The sequence below is a fragment of the Poecile atricapillus genome, chromosome Z (assembly GCF_030490865.1).
Source record: "Poecile atricapillus isolate bPoeAtr1 chromosome Z, bPoeAtr1.hap1, whole genome shotgun sequence".
In the NCBI taxonomy this organism is placed as follows: domain Eukaryota; kingdom Metazoa; phylum Chordata; class Aves; order Passeriformes; family Paridae; genus Poecile; species Poecile atricapillus.
In genome coordinates, this window is record NC_081289.1 from 124,260,519 (window position 1) to 124,284,695 (window position 24,177).

Consider the following 24,177-nt stretch of genomic DNA (forward strand, 5'->3'; position numbering starts at 1 on the left):
ATCTTGTTCTAAACCTTCTGCAATGGGCTCGGACACAGAATCACAGTATCCACTAAGTTGGAAGGGACCCAAAAGGATGATGAAGTTCAGCTCCTGGCCCTGCACAGGACCACTCCCAAGAGATACACCACATGCCTGAGAACTTCAGGTATGAAGAACACCAGTTAGGCTGGTGCTGTTACCACTTCCCTGGGAAGACTGTTCTAATGCCCAGCCACCCTCTGGGAGAAAACCTTTTCCTGATGTCCAACCTAAACCCCCCCTGACACAACTTCTGGCCATCCCCTTGGGTCCTGTCACAGCCCACCAGAGATAAGAGATCAGTGCCTGCTCCTCCTCTTCCCCTCATGAGGAAGTTGTGACTGCAATGGGGTCTCCCCTCAGTCTCCTCCAGGTTGAACAGACCAAGTGTCCTCAGCCACTCCTCATATGCCTTCCTTCAAGGCCCTTCACCATCCCTGTTGCCCTCCTTTGGATGATTTCCAACAGTTTAAGGTTTTTCTTATATTGCATTGCTGAAAACTGCCCTCAGCACTCAAGGTGAGGCTGCCGCAGAGCAGAGCAGAGCAGAGCAGAGCAGAGCAGGACAATCCCCTCCCTTGCCCGGCTGGCGATGCTGTCCCTGATGCCCCCAGGACACAGGTGGCCCTCCTGGCTGCCAGGGCACTGCTGGCTCACATTCAACTTGCCATGGACCAGGACTCCCAGGACCCTTTCCATGGCACTGCTCTCCAGCCTCTCATTCCCATCTGTCTGTACATCCAGGGCTGTCCCATCCCAGGTGCATAACCCGGCACCTTCCCCTGTTGCATTTCATATGGTTGATGATTGCCCAGCCCCCTAATTTGTCAAGGTCTCTCGGCAGGGCCTCCTGGCCTGGAGGGAGTCAACAGCTCCTCCTAGTTTTGTATCATCTGTGAACTTTTTATCCTCCCAGCCCTGCTCCTGAGGCATTTATGAAGATATTGAAGAGCACAGAGCCTAAGGTGGAGCCCTGAGGAACCCCCCTAGTGACAGGTCCCCACTCTGATGTCACCCCATTCACTGTAACCCCTTGTGCCTCACCCACGAGCCAGCTGCTCTCCCATCAAATGATGTGTTTATGCAGGAGGACACTGTGACAGACAGTGTCAAAACTTTACTGAAATGCAAGATTGCATCAGCTGGCTTCTCCTGATCAGTTAGGTGGGTTACTTTCAACTAGACCAGGTTACTCAGAGAACCATTCTATCTGGTCTTACACACTTGCAAGGATGGGGCACCCACCACTTCTTTGGGTGACTTATTCCAGTGCCTCACTGCTCTCACATTAAAGAAAAATTCTGCAGTGACAATACCTTCACTGGAACCTAAGTTCTCCCTAAAAAAGCACCCAGCATGGACTCAAATTACACAGAAAATTGATGGGATAGTCTCCTAAGAGACTCTAAGATGAAGGAACCTGGGAGAACTGAAAGGCAACCAACCATGCGATCAAGGGTCCTTTGTAACCGTGCTTAGATAACAGTCACCATCAAATTATTCCAGTAAATTTCAGCTAGAGCTGCAATGAGGAAGTTGCATTGTCAGGCTGGAAGACGAGTGGTATCACTGATACAGTGTATTTGTGTACTTTTAAAATTCAAAAGTCTTTCAAATTTGCAAAAAAAAAAAAGCATTCTGAAAAGATGGTCTTTTAAATATGTTTGAGCTTGTGCGAGTACAGTGAAAGTCTACAAACGCTTGTTCTGCTACCATCTTCACCTTGACCCTTTTCAGGTGCACATAGATTATCAGAATAATAGAACACAATGAGAAGGAAGAACCTAGAAATCTATAGCTATACCTATATCTATAGCTATACCAGTAGATTCACTTACCTTCCAGAGGATCTTTATTTAAGCCCAGTTGGCTAATAATATATCGAGGGATGTCTGTTTTAATGCCTTGCCCCTCTTTAGCATGGCCCTCAGCTGCTTCCAAAAGATAGTAAAACTCTTCGGGATCAAATTCCTAGAGGAAAAATAATCATCATTTTCTCAGTTGAAACTGGTTCCTTAGGGTCTAACATAAAAACTTCCTTTGCTTCTTCCAACTCCACATATATGGCATTTTCCTACTAAGAACAATACCACTTTATTCTATTACTAGTAGTCTATTAATCTGTTCTGATTCTTATACAGTGTAACATGCTGTAAGCAATGGAATTGTATGTCATTATTTCAGAGCACTACTTTATATGAATGGTTTGTTCTTTGCCATAAAAACTTCATATAATACTGAGTGAAATGACCTATAACCATCAAAGTAAGATTTCAAATAGACTATCTCCCTGCATGTGTTTGGTTATAAAAATCCACTACGACTATGTAAGTATATTGCAATACGCTTTTTACTTCTGAAGTAGTAATTTCAAGTCTTTCTAATCAATATATATGCACTGTTTTTATGGAAAATACAATTAAATAAATAACTAACTTTAGAATGAAGACAAAATTGAAACTTGATTTAAAAAATCTGAGCTTCATTGATCCAATAGTTTCAAATCCAGAAAAGAAACATTTTCCTGTAACTATCTATATTACAACTATAATTTATAATGTACCAAAAAAGGCAAGTCTCAACAAGGAACAAAAAGCAACAAAAGAATAGAAACTCAAAACTCCAATTTCTCTCTCTTATAGTATGAATTCATACCAAGACATCTGTTCATGGTTATTTTATGGTGTTTGTGCCTATAGGTGCAATCCTTAACAGAGATATAGCTATCAGTCACTAATGTAACAAAACAGACTTTTTCCTCGAGTAGGTCAGCTCTGTCACAAACACATGTAGAAAGAAGCCAGGCAGACTGCTGAGATAGCTAATTTCCTGGCTGTTTTGCAGCCAAACATAACTCCGTGGCATTTTAGACTACACATTGAGCCACAAGGGTCCTGTCCTAGATCATCAGGCTACTCAGGACTTGGAAAGTCAACGTCCCAACCCAGAAGACAGATTGAGAAATTTGGTACCATGCTTCATTTCGGAAGCATTGAAACTTCTGCAGCTAACAGGTAAGCCTCAGCATGTCTTAAATAAAATATCTTTGGAATTTTCAGTCTTTTAGAAACAATCTTAGTTTCAGCTGTGTCATGAAGTAATTTTCATCATGTTTACAACCTAGTGAAAAGGACTTACCACAAACCCATGAACTATCCAAGCTGACTTACCTTAGCTCAAAGTCTCAGGATGCTGCAAACCTGCCCAACAATCTGAACCAGTAACTAAATAGTACATGCTATTTTAGTCTTACTTTCCTCATCTTACATGCTGTCCCCAGCTGTGTCTCTTACATGTTACCCCTTTGCACTAAAGCAGCCAACAGCATGATTTTATGTGCCAAGATTTCTCTTTACTTTTGTCATGAAAACATTATCATCTCCTCAGCTGCCACAGTGGCAGATACACAGCTTCTCCTCCACTTACTAACAAGACGAGGCAATTTCACAACAGATAATTTTAATCATATGAGTGTGTGTGTGTATGTACACATCTAAATACACACATATACATACACAGGTCTGAACAGTGAGACGCAGTGAATTTATTTTCTGATCTTCACTTCCAACTCTGCATTTCATTTTCCATATACAAATGGAAAAAAATATTTAAATAATTGACAGTAGCTCTTACTATCTATGAAACCGTAAAACCTTTATTCGTTATGATTATCAACTATAAACTAAAATAGGATTTTACATCCTATGAACACCTGAGACAAGACCACCATCAGAAAACTGACAGTTTTACTGCATGGGATCTGAAATGTCTGATGACCACAAAGCTTGATTTATTTGCTAGCATTTTACGAACTTTCTCATAGAGGCTGAAGCTTTCCACACATAGTATCTATTTCAGACAGATATTCTAAAATTTCAGACAGTAATATTCAAAAGTTTCTGGAGAGACACTACAGAAGAAAATACTGTTTCTATACGTTTACAATTATGTTTATGATCTGGGCTTAACACCTTGCATGAAAAATGTATTGTTGTATGATCGTGGGCTTAAATTTGTTCAAGCTACCTGTATCTGTAGAAACATAGGATGCAAGGTTGTTACAATCCAGTCTAAACTTCCTGAACCTGCTTGAAGTGAGAACTCTTGAAGCAAGCTGTCCTGGCTTTCCCTGCCAATGAAACTCAACTCTGAAACTCAACTATGAGACACATAGTTGAGTTTCTGGCCCTTGCACCACTTTTTTTCCACTGACTTCAGCATGCCCAGCAGAAGGAGGGCTGCAGGATGCACATCACTCTCCTTGAATGATAAGGCAGAGCAAGTAGCCTAGGATAAAATCCCAGTGGCAGAAAGCGGAAACTAAGTGAACCGAGACTAGATGGACTAGATCCCATTAAAACCTGGCACTCAGGGAGAATAAACTAATAGGCAAATAGACCACCAGGAGAGAACTTGAATTGGAACTACAGAATCATCATTGTTCAAAGAGACTCATAAGATCATTCAGTCCAACCATCCATCCAGCACCACCACTGTAACCCCTAAACCACTGAACCATCACCCAGCACAAGATCCAATCACCTCTTGAACACCTCCAGGTAACTTCACCACCTCCTTACACAACCTATTCCAAAGCCTGACCATTCTAACAGAGGGAAAAAATTTTTCAAATATGTAATCTGAATCTCCCCTGTCTCAATTTAAGGTCATTTCCTGTAGTCCTGCAGGCACCATATGAGAGACCCACCTGGCACCTTCCTTTCAGGGAGCTGTAAGAGCAGTAACGTGCCTCCTGAGCCTCCTCTTCTTGAAACTAAACAAACCCAGCTCCCTCAGCTGCTCCTAGATACATTTTCTAGACCCTTCATGAGTCTTGCTGCCCTTCAATGGACACACACCAGCACCTCAATTAGAAAGCTAATATAGAGAATGATGATGCTGGGAGCAAGGGTTGATGGGAGAAAGCTAGAAAGCCTGTAATGGAAAGATGTAAAGTATTATTAACAAGTCTTGGTCTGACTGCCTACAAGATGCATTGAAGAGCATTTTTGGGTATGTGACAATAGAGAAAGATGCAAACCAGAGAGCGGAAAAAACCGGGATATAAAAAACTGGATGATGTGTAGAAACATAAACCTTGTAAACAGAGCTTGGAACAACACATTAGACATGGAATAAACATGGACTCAGGGAGGAGTAAAACAAGTTTGGATTCAATGGCAAAACTGGGACATGCTAAGGTGGTTTTGTCTTTAAAGCCTTCTTTTTTGTTTTCTTTTGGTTGTTTTTTTTAAACATCTCTTTCATGCTGATTCAGAGCACATATCTTATTTTTAGATCCCTTCTGAACTGCAGATCATGAACAAAAAAGCAACTGGGAACACTGACACTCAGTGTTTCCAAAATGAAATAGAGGCAGCTCTCTAAATGCCCATGGCCGAGCTGAATGAGTCAGGGTGTGGATTAACTGTGCCACAGATTAAGGGACATAGCACAGAGCCGAAATCAGGTTGGAAAGACTTACTAGCTCAGATTCAGTGCAATGCAAATGCAGTTATAACAATTTCAGGCATAACTTGAGTCTAGCAACAGGCTGGCTTCCACATAAGCCCTGTCAGCCTCAAATAGCTGTGTGCAGCATCAACACTGATCTTAGTATTGGCAAGCAGCGTGGCTCAAAGTCAGCTAAGGCTGCCTGCCAGGCCTTTTGGACTCAGATTGGCTCTGGCATGGTATTTGGGTGTCTACACCATCCTCCTGTGTACACTGTGTTCTGAGTGTTTATAAGTTCAACTGAACAACTGAAGCACACTGGCTCTGTGTGTAGGAGAAACTTCCTGCACCTGAGCCATCCCAGCTCCCACAGCACAGGCAAGAAAAGTAGAAACACGCCCACACAGCTCACACAAATTAACCCAGTCTGGCAACATCATTGCTGTGCTCATGCATAAATAAATTAACTCTTCTACTCCTTCTAGTACCCAGTATAGTACAAACTACTCGTGTATCCAGACAGTCTAATCTTCTGCTGCTCTTATCACCAGATCAGGTACTGCAGAGCTGACCTCAAGCTGTTTATAGATCTGGCAGCTGTTGAGTGCAACAAAATTATGAAACTGTTAAGAAACGAGAAAATCACCAAGCAATTACAATTCCAGAACAGTCCTCCCAAGAAATGAAGAAGTCTAACAAAACAAAACAAAAAGCCAACTGGTTTTAAACAGCAGCTTTCTCAGCTGATGAAAAGGATGCTACACCATAGTATCTGCAATACAGTAGGGAGCCAAACAAGACTGCAGGAGGGTCCTGCCAATATATCCAATAATAGAAGTGGAAAGGATCCCACTACTAATGAAGCCTTACCACATTGTTTGACATGTTCCAAAAATCAATTGCAAAGAGAATTGAATACTAAATCAGAGAACTGCCTACACTACAAAGTTAAAAATACTACTCATAGTAAGCAGGGCCTTACCAGGCATTCCAGTAAGCGAGCAGGACGAGCAATAACTATCAGGATTTTTCGAACAAGTTGTTTAATAAATGCCATTTCTCCACTCTCTGATCGCTCTTGTGCCTAAAAGATAAAAATAAACTCATATTAAACCAAATCACATTCAATGCACTGCTTAGGAAAGCATGTATGATATCTGGAACACCTGTAGAGTTTGAAGCATGTACCTGATAAAAACTGAGCATCAATTTCAAGATGACAGCAGAGACTACAAAGATCTAAGCAACACTAACTTCTGTTAAAATAATCCCAGCTTTAAAACTTTGTAGCAACACTGTAATAACGAAAGTGTCTACAACAGAAAAACACCTACTTCTTCTATTTTTTTCTTGTTTCTCAAGTTTACACAGTATTAGTACCATCAGTTTTGCAAATTGATATGATGTATCATTACTCATCAACATAGATCTATGCATTATGGTCCTGCCTCAATTTGTTAACAATGTTAGGCTAAGATGAAAAATAACATAACGAATAGTAATAGATATAAGTAACATCCATCCCAAATTCATACTGTGGCGTTTTGGTCAGTCATAGGAAAATGACCATTTATATGTAGACATACATACAAAAAACATTAACTTGAAGAGAAGCTTCATCTAAAGGTATGTGTGGAAAGGATAACAATAACAATTGAGTTCTACAAAGATTACAAAAGAGAGGGTGAAGTGCTATAGAAGAACACATACAGAAAAAATACTTCTAGAAGGTTTAACAACATCTGCACAACGGTCTGAGCAGCATTTCAAGTTTCTTTTAGATGTTCACCTCTAAGAACAAATTACATTATTTAACGATGCTAGTGAATCTAAAGGAACTGTATCATTCTTCTTCTCATTAGAATGTACTAATAACCCTTGCCTCAAATATCAAACCATTTCCTTGCTCTGAACAGTAGAACTCACAGACTTAATTTTCTTAGCATCTCTTGCTTATTCAAAACCACAAAGAAAATAAAGAATAACACAAAATTATTACTGAGGACCAATAATTACTTTTTCTATAATATATTACATTTTTGAAAAAAATGTTATGAAAACAGGAAGCTATGCATAATGCTCTTAATGTAAATACAATCTTAAAAATCACCAAATATATAAGAGGAATTAATTTGTGGAGTTTAAAAAAGGAATAAAAGAAAATGGCACAAATATCATCTAGCAGGCTGCAAGAGGTCTCAGAAGAACCTTAACTGGACAGAAGCATAATTCTGACCAGTAAAACTGTTCTGTAAACAAAACACCTGCCTATTTTAACCACCAACAAAATTTAAAGCACCTTTGTAGTGTTTTATGAACACTCAGATGCCTAAAAGAACAAAAGATTCAATACATATTACATTTAAGGGAGATGAAGCAGGAAAGCATTCAGGTCCACTTGACCTTAAAATTCTAAAAATTTTTGGTGAACCAAGCAGCTTCAACCTCAAGGGAGATAACTTCCCCTAGTTAAAGCAACTGCACAGTGCCAAGTAGCAGCTTTCTACTGAAGATTACAGCTGGGAACTTACAACAAATGAATCACATGAAACTGTTGCCATTTAATTCAATAAAATGCAATATTAAGATAGTAGCAAACGTTAACAGTTAGCATTAGTTGACATTAGTAGTAGTCATGCTAAGGCTTGGTAGGCCGCATGTAACCTGCAGATGAACTGTATAGCAGATATTGCAATGTAAGCAGTGTAACTAAGAGATAATCTAAGGAATGTACCTGTTGGCAGAATTTAAAGGTTAAAGAGATAATCGTACCAAGTAGTGAAAGTTTGTGATGATGAAGAAATCATGTAGAAAACATATAAAAACCCTGTGATTTTTCTGTGAAATGGGGCTCTGTCTTTGGACGCTAGTCCACAGGCTCCCGGGCCCTCAATAAAGCACCGCATAAACGACTTCGGTTGTTTGTGTTTTCTTCGGATCGGGCAACAAAACCAAAGCATAACTAAGAGCCCATAACAAAGTTGTGCAAAGAAAATGTTTTCATATTGTCATATAATGCTATTAACAAGAAGTGTTAGTCCACAATTAGTGCACTCAGAAGTTAAGTCTGAATTTTCTAAGGTATCATGTCTTTGCAGAATAGCAATCTTTTTCATAATAAGGAATTAACACAAAATGAGCAGGTTGGTAATTTTTTTAAACAATGTATTGCTTTATATGCAGATTGAAGAATAATGTGCTGACATGTTTTTTTAGTAGATTTTGGGAGAGGTGTTAGTGGATGATGGCGGCCTTAGCTTGGATGCCTGCTCGGCACAGCGCACGGCAGCCCAGAACTCCTGGGCTCAAGCGATCCATCAGGCTCAGCCTCCCTGGCAGCTGGGACTACAGGCGTGTGCCACCGTGCCCGGCTGCCAGGGAGGCTGAGCCTGACGGATTGCTTGAGCCCAGGAGTTCTGGGCTGCCGTGCGCTGTGCCGAGCAGGCATCCAAGCTAAGGCCGCCATCAATAAATGGACACGCATTCTAAATTCTACTTAATGTGTAGCCATTTTAAGGTATATATTGTTAATAGTGTTAACAGTGACTTCTGGCTTAGACATGTTTTCTTGTATTTTGACACTGGCCAATTCTGCCTGCACTTTGGCATGGCAGAACTATGATCATTTCATAAGAAGGTTAGTAGTTCGAAACTTCCTCTTGACTACCAAGCAACCACTAAGTATTTTCAATGTTTAAAAAATAGGGTTTCAACACTTCAGAGTAAGTTTACTGATGTCTTAAATTTTGTTTGGCTGTATGAAGAGAAAAAGTTCAAAACGAAGTAATGTCAGAAATCCTATTTACTGAATAGAAATTAACAAATAAATAAATCAAACAAAAAAGCCCCACCAAAACAAAACAAACCCCACAAAAAAAACCCCAAAACAAACAAATGAAACCAAAAAACAAACAAAAAACCAAAAAAAAAACCCAAAACCACCCCAAAACTGCTTGTGTTTGTGCATTCATAAGAAAGCAGAAGACAAATTAAGACAGATAAGGCATCCTAGCCTATCAGTTGGAAAAAATACCAAATTTATTTTGACTCATAATGTACTGTCAAATCCCACACAAATAACAGAGTGCTACATGTTGCACTCATTTTTTTGAAAATGATACACTAATAAACTACAGTGACTTATGTAACAGCACATTTGCCAAGTTTCAACTTCTTCTTAATTAATTTAGCTGATTGTTCTATGAAAGTTTCAGCACATTTAGGAAAGACATTATTTCTGTTAATCAACATTTCAGCTATGAGAGGAATATTACAAATAATTAACTAATCTCTCACTAGTAGATAACTAAGGGTTGCTGTCTGCTTTCTCAACACAGTAGGGTTGATGAAAGGAAAGTGTGTATGTTAACTCATTTATTTAAAGTATATGGAATAGCCAGTCCTGTCTGGGGCTTATGAACATGCTTCTGTCAACAATCTACAACCTGCACTGCAGGACATAATGCTTTTGTTTCTGGAATCTTTACAATCCATCCATTCCAGACCAGTATGCTAGGATGCCTTATAATTTTTGTAGGAGTCATTATGTAGATTACACCATCTTATGAATACCACTTTGACAATTACTTGAGTACACGGTCGTAATTTAAGACAACGTTCAAGAAAACTCTTAGGCAAACAGATTTAAACAATTTTTTAGGCAAACAGACAGCAGTCTCATGGCTCATACCTCCTGTAGTAATTTGTCTAATTTCTGCTGTAATTCAAGGAAGTATCGTGATGTGATGAGGCCCTGGTGAGATTTATCCAAACAATCTCGAGCCAGTTCTGTGATCTGATGGTGGGTAAAGCTGAGCACTCCATCTGCCAGAGGAAGGATATTCTCTGGAGAATGATTTGTTATAATGTCCTGAAGCCTCTCTTCCATCTGAGCTGTGGCCTATAGAAAAGTAGTTGTTCAACAGATTAAATCAGCTCTACATGAAACTAACAGCCTTGAAGTTATTTCTGCAGAATATTTCTGTACTGCCTAAGAATTTACCTAGATGGAATGCATGAAATTACTGAAGCCAGAAGGCAAGTACACAAGGGCAAAGCGACAGATGACATTTCCCCACATTACCAGTAGAGAAAAGCAGCAGCCTTATTGTTCTACTATGCAGCTCCCCAACTTTGTCTGCCACTCGTGATTAACTGTGAATTAATCTTGTGGTAATCACTAAGAGAACTAAAAAGCCTTTAAGTCAAAGCCAAAGAGGAAATATATAAAAAGAAAATAGAGAACTCATAGGGGTCTATTTTGTTCTGCTAAAACTGCAGATACTACACAGTAGAATATAGCCATTACTTTCAAAATGGTTATTCCATAAAAATATTTCACTGAGCAGAGTTTCACTGAGCAGAGGCTCATTTGACTAATTAAAAGCACCACAGGCTCATAGGTCCTGCCAAACGTGTCCGCAGATTCCCAGATGCATCTGTTTTACAGAATCAACTGTCTGGCTCTCACAGAACTGCAGATGCTTAAAAAAACCCTTGACGATATTATTATTATTAAACAGTAATCCCACACATATTAGTTCATATCTCAAACACTAAGATGAATGCTTTCTTCACACCTCATATTGTTGCTCGATTATTTTGCAAATCTTGACAAACCTTTCTTCATACTTATATGAAGAAATGCAAAGAAATTTCTCCCTTTTTAACTCATGTTTTAAGTACAGTACTTTGTTATCCTAGGAGCAACCAAGAGGATACTGCTTCAAGCTGTGCACACACAGAGGCACCTAGGAACTCATCTGTGTCTCAAGATCTCTGGACAGTAGAGCAAGATGTCTTCCTATCTCATAGCCAAACCCCCACATCTCTGTACTGATCTCATTAAGTGCATTAATTCAGTGCATATAATACATATGCATGTATGTAAAGTATATAGCAAATGTTCGGGAAAATGAAGAAATGGCACTAACTGAAGGAATCTGCTGGTATTTTGCAGCAGATGGTTCTTGTGCCTTAGCACTGGAAACTGGTTTTGATTTACTAAAGCAGTATGCATTTTCCCCAAGTGTACACCATCTATTGAAATCCAGTATCATCCGATTCCAATCAGCAGAGTATATTACCAGCAGGATTCATTTGAAAACCAGTCAGGTAGCGTTGCCAAATGAATGTCCAGTTCTCAGTCAGAGTTTTCTTTATTGTGATTTTATCATTGCAGTAAGAGCTCAGTGATGCTTTATGGAAGCAATTACTGCGCTGGATCACTACTTCCCATAACACAAGCACCAATTACTTAGAACCTATGTTGTCTATCAATTTAGGTACTGGGTATCTTAAATATAGTTCATTACCTTTGGGAACCTTTCTTTGTAGACATGGTTCATCATAATTATTTCATTGTCACAGCAAGCAGGAGAACGTCCAGGGCTGCAAGTAAAGCAAATTATCCCAACAAAAAGTCAGCACAGACTCCATTGGAAAGGAACAGTCTGCCATCAATGGTACACTTGGTTTCTTTCTGCTATTTCTGTTCAAGTCCTGATGATTATTTAATGTACTTGACATCTAACTGCTAAACATGTTATTCTCCTAGTTTGTACCTATATTTCAAGGCAGATGAAGCCTTGTAAACATAACCTGTATTTCAAGGCAGACGAAGCCTTGTGAACATTATCTTTTTCTCAAAAGGGCAACAGAGATCTATTTAACTGGTCTTACACCTGTTCCTTTGAAGATTAGATACAATCAAAATAGGAAGATCTGACCAAGAATTCTGGTAGCTGCAAGTGAGAAAGTACAAAATTAGTTTGAGTTTTGTTTGTTTCTCTAAATGGATAATTTGAAAAAATGTATCAAAACAATCTTTTTAATCTGAGCAGCAAATAAAGGCAGTAACTTCCTACAAATAATGTCATATATATGTATGTGTCGAACAAAGCTGGAGCACTGTGTCTGTAAAAAAAAGCACAAGACTTTGAGGAAAAGAATTCATAAAAGATACTCACAGACCTCACAAACCCAAAATTACTTTTTGCTGTTATGAGCCCCACTGTCTACTCCAAAGCCCTTTAATACAGATTTACTGTGTTTGTGATTCTAGCCCATTCAATCTAGTCTAGAAGGTGTGGTCTAGTGGAAATGTCACTGCCCACAGCAGGGGAGTTGAAACAAGATGATCTTTAAGGTCCCCTCCAACTTAAATCATTTCGTGAATCTAAATCTGGCTTCTGGTATTCTTAAAGGTCAAAACTGAACACTAAACTTTGTCACAATGTATCACAATGGAAAGTCCTTGAACTGATACAGTCTGTTACAGACATTCACAGGCTACTACTGAGGACAGAGCAGGTACATAGATTCAGAAAGGGAATGCTACAACAAGATCATTAATGACTAGGTCATCAAGACAGTCTCTGCAGGTAAGTTGCCTTCACATTAAGACCTATCTTAACAATATTTACCACCGAAGTAAGTCATGACAAAAATCAGAGCAAGTATTTAAAGGACTGTTCTTCATTCAGCCTCAGTTACATATATATTTCAGCCATGTCAAAACTTGTACACATCCCCAGTGTAAAACACCATGATGTCCCCCACAATATGTCAATCTAGATCCAATCCCTGTTCTCAGATACACAAACTCACCTGAGACTTCGGGACCGAGGACGCATTGCAGTGGTCCTGCACCTGTTATCACTGGCAATGCTCTCAGTGGTACAGAAATGTTTAGACAAAAAATGCAGTTCATCAGGAGTTGGTTGGTATGGTAACTGGTGTAGCTTCTCTTGGGATGAGCAGGATGACTGCAAGATCACAAGAAAACACAAGCTTCCATCAGAGTGAAAAAAACATTTTCAAGACTGTATTTGATGCTCATGAATAAAGTTAAAATTATAGTTTCTGTTTCTCATGCCTGACTACTAATTTACAGAAGGAAATAAAGAATTACTCTCAAACTCATGACATAAATACAGAGTAAATATTAAAAAAAAAAAAAAACAACAAACACTTCCGTTCCGAAGACACACCGCATTTCAAAAATTTAAATTTCCTAAGGGAAAGGTGACATCTGATGTCAATGAGATATCAGAATAGCTAAAATGGAGTCTGCTGAAAATTCATTATTGCCATAGGACGGATTGAGTATGGTAACTATAAAGTACAACTTACTGTCACAATGTCAATCATGAATCTGCACAATAAAGGTACTTCATTATTCCTACTGAAGACATTATTAATGCTCTTAAAAATAAAATCAAATACTATCTAAAATCTTGCTGAAAAAAATGAATATGCTACTATCTTATAAAAAAGCTGTACATTGAAAATAAAGTGAGCAAATGCCATACATTTATCAAGACCAATTATATGGCTGACAAAAAGTGAAAGGAATTACACTAAAACCACCCACTTATTATAAAACTGGAAGATATGGACTGGTATGAGAATGGAAGTGCTACCATGATAACCACCCTTGCAACATTTGACATATAGAGCTGCATTACATGAGCAGTGCAAATGACCATATTATCATATTTTATGGGTTTTAATGCAGCTCTACCTAAGCCATGTTAGATGCTTTGAGGTAGAACTTTGAACTTTTCTGTGAACCTGGATCTGGTATCCTTCTTAAAGAACACATACATTGTTCAAATCATGAACAACCAGCCTTGCTAATGTGGACTGACAAACACAATAAAATGCTCTACTGTACCAAAACCAGTTTCCAAGTTAGCCAATTCATAAATGTTCTTGTACGACTACACAAATCTGCTTAGTACCATGCAGACATTCCCTGTATTTTACCTGCAAAAGGGATGAAGCTGAAAAAGTTGGATAACCTTCTAGAGCTCTTCAGTCTCCAGCTGAATTTCTCAATAAAATTAATTTATTTTGTGTATCAATTTACATGTGTCCATTACTGCTTATCTGACTTCTCATATTGAACACCAAGGCCCCCACCTGGGTGCTCTTTTAATGGAGGAAAACACAGTCAAGAGGTTTTTTTGTTACATCATTTCTAGTGAGGGAAACCATTAAACTTTTGTACTGTACAAATATTGCCCCTGCATTGCTAAGGTCAGCAGACAATAGCCAGGCTGGTAAGCACAGAAACTAAGAAGTCTTTTTTATCTCCTGGCAACTTGTGTGGCAAAGGCTAATATACTAACTCTCAGAAGCAAAGAAAAGCTTTCTTATCACACTAGATCTCCTGAAGTCATCTTCCAAAAGCAAAAACAGAAGAAAACCCACTGGCAGAAAAGGCTAAGAAGGACTGGTCTACATGGGAATGTTGCACCACATCAGAACAAGCTGAAGTTTGCAAGACTGTGTTACCTTGCTTTGCTGCAGGCTAAGAGACATGCACACTGAGAATTTACCACAGCTCATACAATAGGTATCGACTTGTCAAGTTACAGTAACTCATGCATGGAATTCTGCCTTAGCACATTACCATGAATAATTCAGCATGCAGCATAGGTAAAGTAGTTATTTCTTATCTCACACTATAGCAGCTAGTTGCAGTTAACCTCACAGCATATTTCCCATAGCCATGCTCTGTAAAATAAAAGATACTCTAGCACAGGAGAATTTCCCAATACAGAGCATCACAGGTGGCTATTCATCTAAAATCATTCTCTACCTCTTTGGTTTCAAGGGATTATGGGAAAAACAGTGGGAAAATAGCTCATATCACACTTCTCACATAAGGTGTCACAGAATTTAGATCCAACATGACTCAAGTGAGGATCTTCCTAATGCTAACCACTCTCAGTTGTATCAGGATCATCACAGGCACAAAGTACATTTTTTTGGTGATCTAAGGTCTAATTTCAGTACAAATCCAAATTCTTACAGCAAAATTCTTAAACAAAATAGTTCTCCTGGCATCCTACAATTAATGCTCAAAAAAATCCCACAAGAATTAAAATATTTTTAATATGTTCAACCATAGTTCATTATGGAAATGCAAATGTTCTTCTGACACAGAAATGCAGATTTAAAAAAATATGCAGCTGTGTATTGTCTCACTTCATCATTTTTATAAGGCTTGCTATTCTAAAAGACACAATCATTTCAATTGCATCTTCTAACTGCCAAGATTTGACCTAACTGTGCTAGACTAAGACAGACCAAGAGCTTCTTTTCAACTGAATAATCAAGCAGAAGTTATTTAACTTTGATTTTGTTGTGAGAACTGGTGTATGTGGTACTTGCACCATTTCTAAATCCATGAGCTTCCATTAAATAGGTAATTCTATCCATCTCATCACTTTCAATATTAAAAAACAAACAAACAAAAAAAACAGGGTAATAAGAAATGGTGAATGACACTCACCTCAGCATAACTGTGGTTACTACATACACTTTGGCCCCTGCTTTGACTTTCAGTTGCTTGTGAAGACCAAAGTTGTGCTCTATTGCAATGTGTAAAAACTCTTTCTGCTCGCTGGTTGATACATGTCTAGATTCATGTGCATTTTATTTATTCATCACTGAAAAGGGAATGCTCCATATGTACATTTATGGTGTTGTATGAACTGGTCTCTCATCTCCTCTAAGAATTAGTAATAATGTGGAGGAGAAGGCTGAACTGTACTAGTTCTTTCAGATTCTGAAAAAGTACATGAAACCAATTACATGGGTACACTACTAGTTTTGGTTTTGTGATTCATATGTATCATACAAGGGGTAAAAGAAGAAAGTAAAAAAACATCTCTAGGAAGTAAAGAAATATTTGCTAGATTTAGAATTCAAAGGCTATCCAACCAAGTGCTTTTGCAGAGCTTAGCAGCAGTAGCAAATTCTTGGGCAAAACAGAACAAGAAACTAACCAGGAGATACTGCAGAAACCAAGACAATAAAGGCTAATGTGTTTGCCTCAAACACCAGCAGCAGGGCGGCTGTGGCACCAGCCAAGGACTGTAGGTAACAACAGCCAAGGACTGCTGGCAGTAACACAGTGAGAAAGAACAAGATGTGACTGGACAAGGGGCCATGCAGAGGTAGGACACCGCTTTTCTGGGACAAAGATCTTTGATCTTCCTCCTGGAGATAAGCACAGCTCAGTACAGGACAAACAGAGAAATGAGGAGAAGCAGGCACAGACTGTAGAGCAGGGGAGGGAATCAGGACTGCCATAGATGCTTGAAACCCTCTGGCCCATTTCCACAAAGACCTTGAAGAATGGACTGTGAGTGATAACTAATTTGCATGAGAAACCCACCTTCAGGGTGGCAACAACTTCTCTGTAAAACTGTACCCCCCTCACAATCCTTGGGCACTCCCAGGACCCTAGATATGCCAGCAGCTGGACTAATGCTGGAACCAGGACTGGTGATCTCTTCCTACCCCCTCCCCACCTTTCTTCTTCTCTTCTTCTTTTCTTCTCACCACACCCCTTTATGCAAAACCTACATGTGCTTATATAGCAAGTCAGAGACTAATAACCAATTTCTATGCCAAGTGTGTAATCTACAAATAAAAGTTAGTAAGAGTTTTGTGGATCATCTGACTTCTGTCATTTCTTTCAACCACAAGTATTCACCGATCTTGGGTGCTCCCCTACTCTTAAGGGTAGAACACAATAGATATTTATGGCACAAATTCACTGATGCTGCTTTCTTCAACAAAATTAAAATGTATTCATTGGAAAAACAGGTTTATTTCCACAAGTAAGAAACTGTTTACTCAGTGGTAGGGTAGACACATAAGTATTTCAATATTTATACATTCTAGTCAGAAATAATCATGGGCTAAGTCAACAATGATTTATTACAGAAGTCAAGACATCTAAGTCCATAAATGTTTGGACAGCATATGCAAATACCACGTAAAACTGCTCCACATTCCAGGATGTCTACAGCAGCTAGTGAACTTAAGTGGAAAAAAAGTACATGAATTAGAATTATCATTTTAAACTTGAAGATATCAAAGAAATGAATATGGACAGAAAATTAAAACTGTGTTTTGATCTGTTTTTGACACAGCTTTTAATCTCCTTTCTAGCACAAGCCTATTTCTTGCAAGAGTGATGGTGTTTCTATGGCAATTACTTTTATCTGATATAAACTCCTTTATGTCAATATGTTTTAAGTGAAGAGTACAGCATATCTGATCTAGTTCCAATAAGATGTACTCAAACATGCCCAAACAAAAACTGCTTATAGAATTAATAAAAACCAAGGAATTTACTTGGCACAAGTAATTTCTACACGGAAAAGAAAGCAGAGGTCAAAATTAGTGCTTTAGAGGAAAAGTTCTTAAGATATATTACATTACTCAACATGGTTTAGGACAGATAGAATTGTCCTTCCAGAAGTCTTTGTGGACAAAAATAAAATAAGAATTGATCATAACACAAAATTGTCATATTTCATCATTGTATAGAATGTGGAACTGTTATTGTTTCACAAGAGAAACCAAACAAACCCACTGGAAGTGGGAAGAGAAAGCCAACTTTTAATTGTCAAAGAAACAGCTTAAAAAAATCACCCATTCAGTCAAATGTGTCATTCATAAAAGGTAAAACACCTTTCATATGCATATAAGGGATAAAACATTGAAGAGCCACAGTTGGATCAACCCAGTACAAGCCCTTTGCAGCAGTGATACATTCTAACTGTCAGAATGTAAACTCATTTGCTATTTCCAAAGCAGGCTTTCTCTACAACTCTTATCTCCACAGCCTCCCAGGTGTGACTATCACAGGTGTGACCAACAGCCTTGCTTCAGGTTGTAAGGTGAGACAGTCGTTCCTCTCCAGCACAGAGATATGCAGACATACAAAGCAGAGGCTGGTGTTTCTCCCATGGCCAGCTCCCAAGTCCTGGAGCAGGATTCAAGGCACTGCTGTGGCATACAAGATGCACATGTATGGTGGGGGGGGGGGGGTTGGCACAAGAGTGAGGGAGCCAAGCCTAGCCCAGCCAAATAGTGACAGCCACAGCCGAGCCCAGCAGTCTGGCAGCAGACAGCACGGCAGGGACAGTCCAGCTTTTTTGGTGATTTGCCCCTCACTGTTTCTTTTTCTGGCCTCAGGGACAAGGAATGCAAGGTGCAGAGAGCAAACACCATCCTTGTCTTTGTCTCAGTAGCCACACAGAACTGACTTGAGGTGTGGAACACCTTTTGTGTGTCAAGCACCTTCTCTTTTGTAGTTTTTGTTATCAATATTGTTGCCATTACTGTGCATTTCTTATTCCTTAGCTGCTGGTTTTCCATACGTTGTTATCTCAACCCATAATCTCTCCCCTTTATCCCCCTCACAGTGGAGCAGGGTGGGGAAAATGGGGGTGGCTTATATGAAGTTTAATTCCCTGCTGTTTTTTTAAACCACCACAGTCACACTGAAACAACTGGTCCAAAAGGTAAAATTTCGTAAGTTAAACTTATTCTTCTATGCATCCTGAAGGACTCCTTCTGTTGTGATTACAGCCAGATGGTACGTATCTAACCTATTATCATGCAGTAAGATCTCACAATTGCCAAAGGAAAAGAAAGGCAAATGTGTGTCCATCCTAAGACAGCAGTCTAACTCAGGACAGATGCCATAGTCAATTTTTCTTCTTCTTGTTATCAAGGCAGCCTCACTTAAGACTTGATACCTAACTACTATATGGTTAAAGTAAGGCACATCAAAAGGGGACAGTTAAATACTGTTCACCACCAGAAAGTACCCCTAAGCCAAGTACACATTGTGTAAGTTTTCTTTTATTTCCAGAAGTAAAGCAGTTTCCGATCACGTTAGTTCCAAATCTGCCAAACCTAAAAAAAACCTGCATTTTCTTCTCCTAAGAGAAGCATGCTACATTTAAGAAGCTCAAGCATGCAAAAGACATCTATCAACACAGTAAAAGAGATACTTACAGAAACAGTTGAGCTGGGTGTATTTGTACCATAGCCAGAAGAAGGGAGAGAAGCCAAAGACCAGCGGCGACCATCAGTCCTGAAAGTTATGACACAGCAATTAGTCAAACAAACACTGCAGTACCCTAATGCAGTAACATCTGTTTGTTGAAGTATCACTGTGTAAAACTGCATCCCAAAAGCATGATACAAATAGGGCTTTTAACAAACAGTGTACTTTCACAGGGGACCACAATAAACAAGCAACCACCATGGATGAATTATTTTTATTGTGTTTTTCTTTATAGTTAAAAATCTATGAGACGAAACAACCACAAAGAGAATGAATAGCTCCACAGAACTGGTATCTAATAAAAACAGAAATGGATAAGAAGTTCACAACATTTAGGTCCATCACACAAAAATTAATGAGAAGCAAATTAAAAAAATGTGAACAATGCAGACCACAGTTCTCTGAGCCACAGAATAACCATCACAGTCTGACTGATGTAAAAGGGTAGTGCATTCTTCAGTGTCATCAGCAGATGCAATCAGCGAAGTAGCAGGCCAACGATTAGATAAAACTAAACCAAATGTTAGATGCTACATATATAAATCAGGAAAAACAAATCTTCAGGAAAAAAATCATGCTCACTCAGAATAAGAAATAAAATGAATACACAAATTATAACCAAAACCCGATTTATATTCTTCATTGTCTGAGGTGATCTACAGAAAGACAACATGGAATTTCAACATTCAAAGTGGCAAACTAAAAAACAACTATGAGAGAAGTGTATGGATTTTTGAGAAGGTAGAATTTACCTGTCATTTCGATGCCCATGACTGCAATACAATTGAATCATATGTGTTAAGAAAAAAAAAGGAAAAAATAATATATAAATAACAAAACAGGCCAAGTTTTTATTAACAAATGGTATGACAGTGCAGAAAGGAGAACTGAAGATCTGTTTAACAAGGATCATCTCCCAAGTCTCACTGTGAAGAAGTGAAATTCTGAAGAACTGAAGATTAAGTGAAATGTAATTTTGAAGAACTGAAGTCAAGTCAAATCAGGATTCTTAAACCTATTGATGCAGAGGTTTATGAGGTCTCTTCCTTCAAGCAAGTTGCCTAAAAAGCCCCTTGCTTCTTTCCAATATATCCATTTATTCATCCACAAACTACAATCAAAACTCTGGGACTTTGTATATATAAAATGTGAGAAAAGGAGCAACTATAGTACATTATTAGTATTAAAATATGAAGAGAGCATGTGCTAGAGACTGCTAATTGTGTCAAATACTGAATTCTGGAAAAAGTTTCTACCTCTGCCATAATCTGGTTCTTAATTCATTTACATTCTCTTCTTCAGCCAGGCATGTAAGAGATACCTCCAGATGAAAGCACAATTCTAAAAGTAGTTTTCTCTTCATTTGGCTTATCTGTTTACAACTGAAACAAGAACTTAGTATTTAAACATGGGTGAGACCCATGTATTCTGCATCTGTGAGAATGTATTTCTTAATTGAGTAATTCACAGTGAACAGGGTACAAGAATCACACAGAAAGGCTGTCAAGGGTGCAGACAGGCTATCACAGAAAGTCATCTGGAAGGCAAAGGTGGGAGAACAGGAGGCATTCACAAGGGATTACAGGGAAAAAAGGAAACCAAGCCCCTACAGCATTTTCCCCTGGACTCATGATACACCACTTGCCTCTGTCCTAAAGTATGGTTTTACTCACTTTCCAGCAGCTCTAGAAAGTGCAGTCTGTCACCTACCCATGGGTTTGTAGATGCTGGACTGGTACATACAGCTGAAGTGCTGCCTTCCAGAGTACAGGCTATTCCTGGGCACTGATCACCCACCAGATAGGGGCAGAGGAAGGTGACCCTCCAGCTTGGTGCTGGGGATGGCTACCTCCAGCCCTGCCCACCGGCTGGCAGCACAGCAGAGGGCCACCCACCTCCCTGAGACAGAGCTCCCATTGCTGTGGCTGCTGCCAGGCATGGCCTGCGCCTGATGAGAAGTGCCTACACTTAAGGAAGCAGTTTCACAGGAGGCTTCAAATAATATCCTTTGCCTCTCTCTCCCTTCTTCACAGTCACAGTTTTGTGGTATCCCCACTGCGTGTGTGGCAGTGTATGAAAAAGGAATATTCATATCCCTATACCATTGCCCCTGCTCCTTCAGTTATCATCACCCTTGTCATTGCCTTCCTTTGTATATCCATTAAATTACAAAACATAACCGGAAAGGCAGGAAGTCAGCTCGCATTAACCACAGTGAATTTTACAATGAAAGTTCATCCTACCACAGCTTATATAAAAACAACCACGAAACAGACATACCGCATTAGTAAGAAAGTTGTATTAATGCAGTTTTAAACTTCACTGTCATCAAGTATTTTCAATATAAACACAGAACAAAATCAGTTTCCACAGAAAATGACTCCAAATGTTTTCTGAATCCTGCTGAAGTGGTGAGGTATTTTTAAATCAGAGAAATTTCCTTCAGTTAAAGAATCTATTTAAAGCTCATTACAGGGCTCTAGACAGGTCAAAATCAAAATGAAGCACTGGAAAACAAATTTGTTTGTTTGTTTATTTTTTTCATTAATTCTGAATTTTAAGGTTTGCAAAAGTATAATGTTTTAAACTTTCTGTTGATTATGGGTGGGGAAGGAAACCTATTTCCCGACTTCTAAGCAATGCTCTATCTTTCACATCTGCTTTTTCCATTATAACCTATTTCTGGATTTAATGAATCTTTCTAAAAATATGCTCACAAACAAATGTAATCTGTGAAGAGATAGTATCACTGACAAAAGGATAACTATGACGAGGAAGTGGATTCAAAAGAAATACTCAACTTTCTTAAAGTAATTTAGAAAGTAGCATCACAAGCTATTAGAAAGATTGACAAGATCTACCATAACAAATTAATTAGATTCAGATTTAAAAATTATGCAAGTTTTTACCCCTTCGCAGCTTTAAAAAAAAAGCTAAGCTATTTCCTTGCACTTACTTTTGAGAATCTGTGTGTGCTACTTTACTGATCTCCCAAAATACAGTATTTATTTTTTATCTATTTAAACTACTGGGTAAACATATAAGCTCTGCCTACCTTCACAGACAGGTGAAGAATACAGGAAGAAACCTTCAAGTAGTTTAAAATTTCCTCATATCTCAGTAAGTAAGACAACAACATCTGAACCAGATTAATTACAAAAAAATCATTAATCTGTTTTTTCTAAATTCAAAAATACGTGCTCACATTGCATCACACATTCAGCAATTTGTTGCTGCTGATGTTTAAAAGGGTTTACAAAAGTGAGCTAACACATATTATTCTAAGTGACAGATGTGACAGACGTATTTGCAATCACCTTTTGTATCTGTATCCAACAACACTGCCTCTATGCAAAGTGCATGTTGAATACTACAACAAATCTCTTACCTTCGTGCAAAAGAGAAGTGGGCTGAGGCACTGGGAGAGAAATTCCTAGGGCTATCTTGGGGACTGTTTCCTGTTGGAGATGATACACAAAAAAATTATTATTAGATGGTGGGGTGAAGAGAAACCATTAAAAATATTTAGATGTATTAATGCATGCATTTCCAGTAGGTTAGAAATTTTAGCATTTCTTCTCTCACAGTCTCTCTGAAAATAAATTCTGAAACAGAACCTTATTTAAACTCATGTTTTACTTATACTGGATTTTGCATCTCATAGAAAATTATTCATTTAGCCTTTTAATATGAAAATTCTCAAAACAATTTGATAATTAATGTTTAAAGAAATCAATACATTATCTTGAAAGAACCTGTTTTTAATGTCAGAAAAAAAGATTGGTTTTTTTTAAATCACACAAAACACTGAAGGATAGAAAAATCATTATCAAACAGACTTAGCCCTTATACAAAGTCTACACAGCATTTACACAGGCTTTATTCCAATTTTTTTTTCCATTGCTCATTTTTTTTCTATCTCCAAAACAAGCAAGCAGACAAAACACACTGAACTGAACATTTTTATCATTAATTGTGTTTTGTGAACATGTTTCAACTTGGAGGTTAGTTACTCCTTATTAGGACACCTGACCTCCAGTGGACCAGCATGAATGCAGAAAGGCAGCACCTACTGAGAGCTGCTTCTGCCACCTCTGCCCCTCAGCCTGCACAGCTAGAGTAGAAACTGTATTCCTTCCTTTAGAAGGAATAAAACTGACCTCTAAAATAACCAAAAAACTACAAAATAAACCCCCAAATAACCAGACACACTCAAAAAAACCCAAACCCCAAGCAAAAAAAGACAAACCACCTCTTCCCCAAAAAAGCCCAACAAAACCCCTCACCACAAAGCCAAAATTATCTAATTTAAAGTAGCACTGGTATACATCTAACAATTAGTATTTTCTTAAATTTTCCTTAAAATTGCTATAGCAGTAATACATGAAAATCCATGTATTTGTTGCAGCATTTTATTTTTGGACAAAAATGAGTCTGCAACAAAAGCAAGTGATAAAAGAATAGCTCTTATGTAGCCAGCTAGAAACAGCATGAAATTTTTGAGGGGAAATTTATTACCTGTGCATGAAAAGGCCAGCACAACAGATTGAGTGCTTAAAGGGTTTCAAGTGGCCTTGACTGCTATTCAAATGTTTGAATTAAAATTGCATTTATCATAGTGATGCCCATAACAGATCACATGAATTCTATATGGGAAAGCATGTTAATCAGGCAATTGGATAGCAAACACAGAGATCAACACACATTAACCACACTTTTCTGTATGGTTACACATTTTCCCAATCAAAGCAGATGCAAAATGCTTTTTGAGCTGTACCTAAATCACGTCTTTTACAGCTCCGCTTCCCACAGCCCCA

At 38.5% G+C, this 24,177-nt stretch overlaps 1 protein-coding gene across 4 annotated transcripts in view; it reads right to left on the reverse strand.

The window, feature by feature from the left end:
• The window catches only part of MAST4 (microtubule associated serine/threonine kinase family member 4), a 283,945-nt gene that overhangs the window by 38,784 nt on the left and 220,984 nt on the right, over window positions 1–24,177 (reverse strand). For all 4 annotated transcript variants that reach the window (XM_058865220.1, XM_058865218.1, XM_058865217.1 and 1 more), the window contains 7 exons: window positions 22,749–22,818; window positions 19,309–19,387; window positions 13,084–13,241; window positions 11,790–11,865; window positions 10,166–10,375; window positions 6,458–6,559; window positions 1,860–1,992 (listed from right to left, as the gene is read on the reverse strand). In XM_058865220.1, the coding sequence (XP_058721203.1) occupies window positions 1,860–1,992; window positions 6,458–6,559; window positions 10,166–10,375; window positions 11,790–11,865; window positions 13,084–13,241; window positions 19,309–19,387; window positions 22,749–22,818 (828 nt within the window). The remainder of the gene's footprint in view (window positions 1–1,859; window positions 1,993–6,457; window positions 6,560–10,165; window positions 10,376–11,789; window positions 11,866–13,083; window positions 13,242–19,308; window positions 19,388–22,748; window positions 22,819–24,177) is intronic.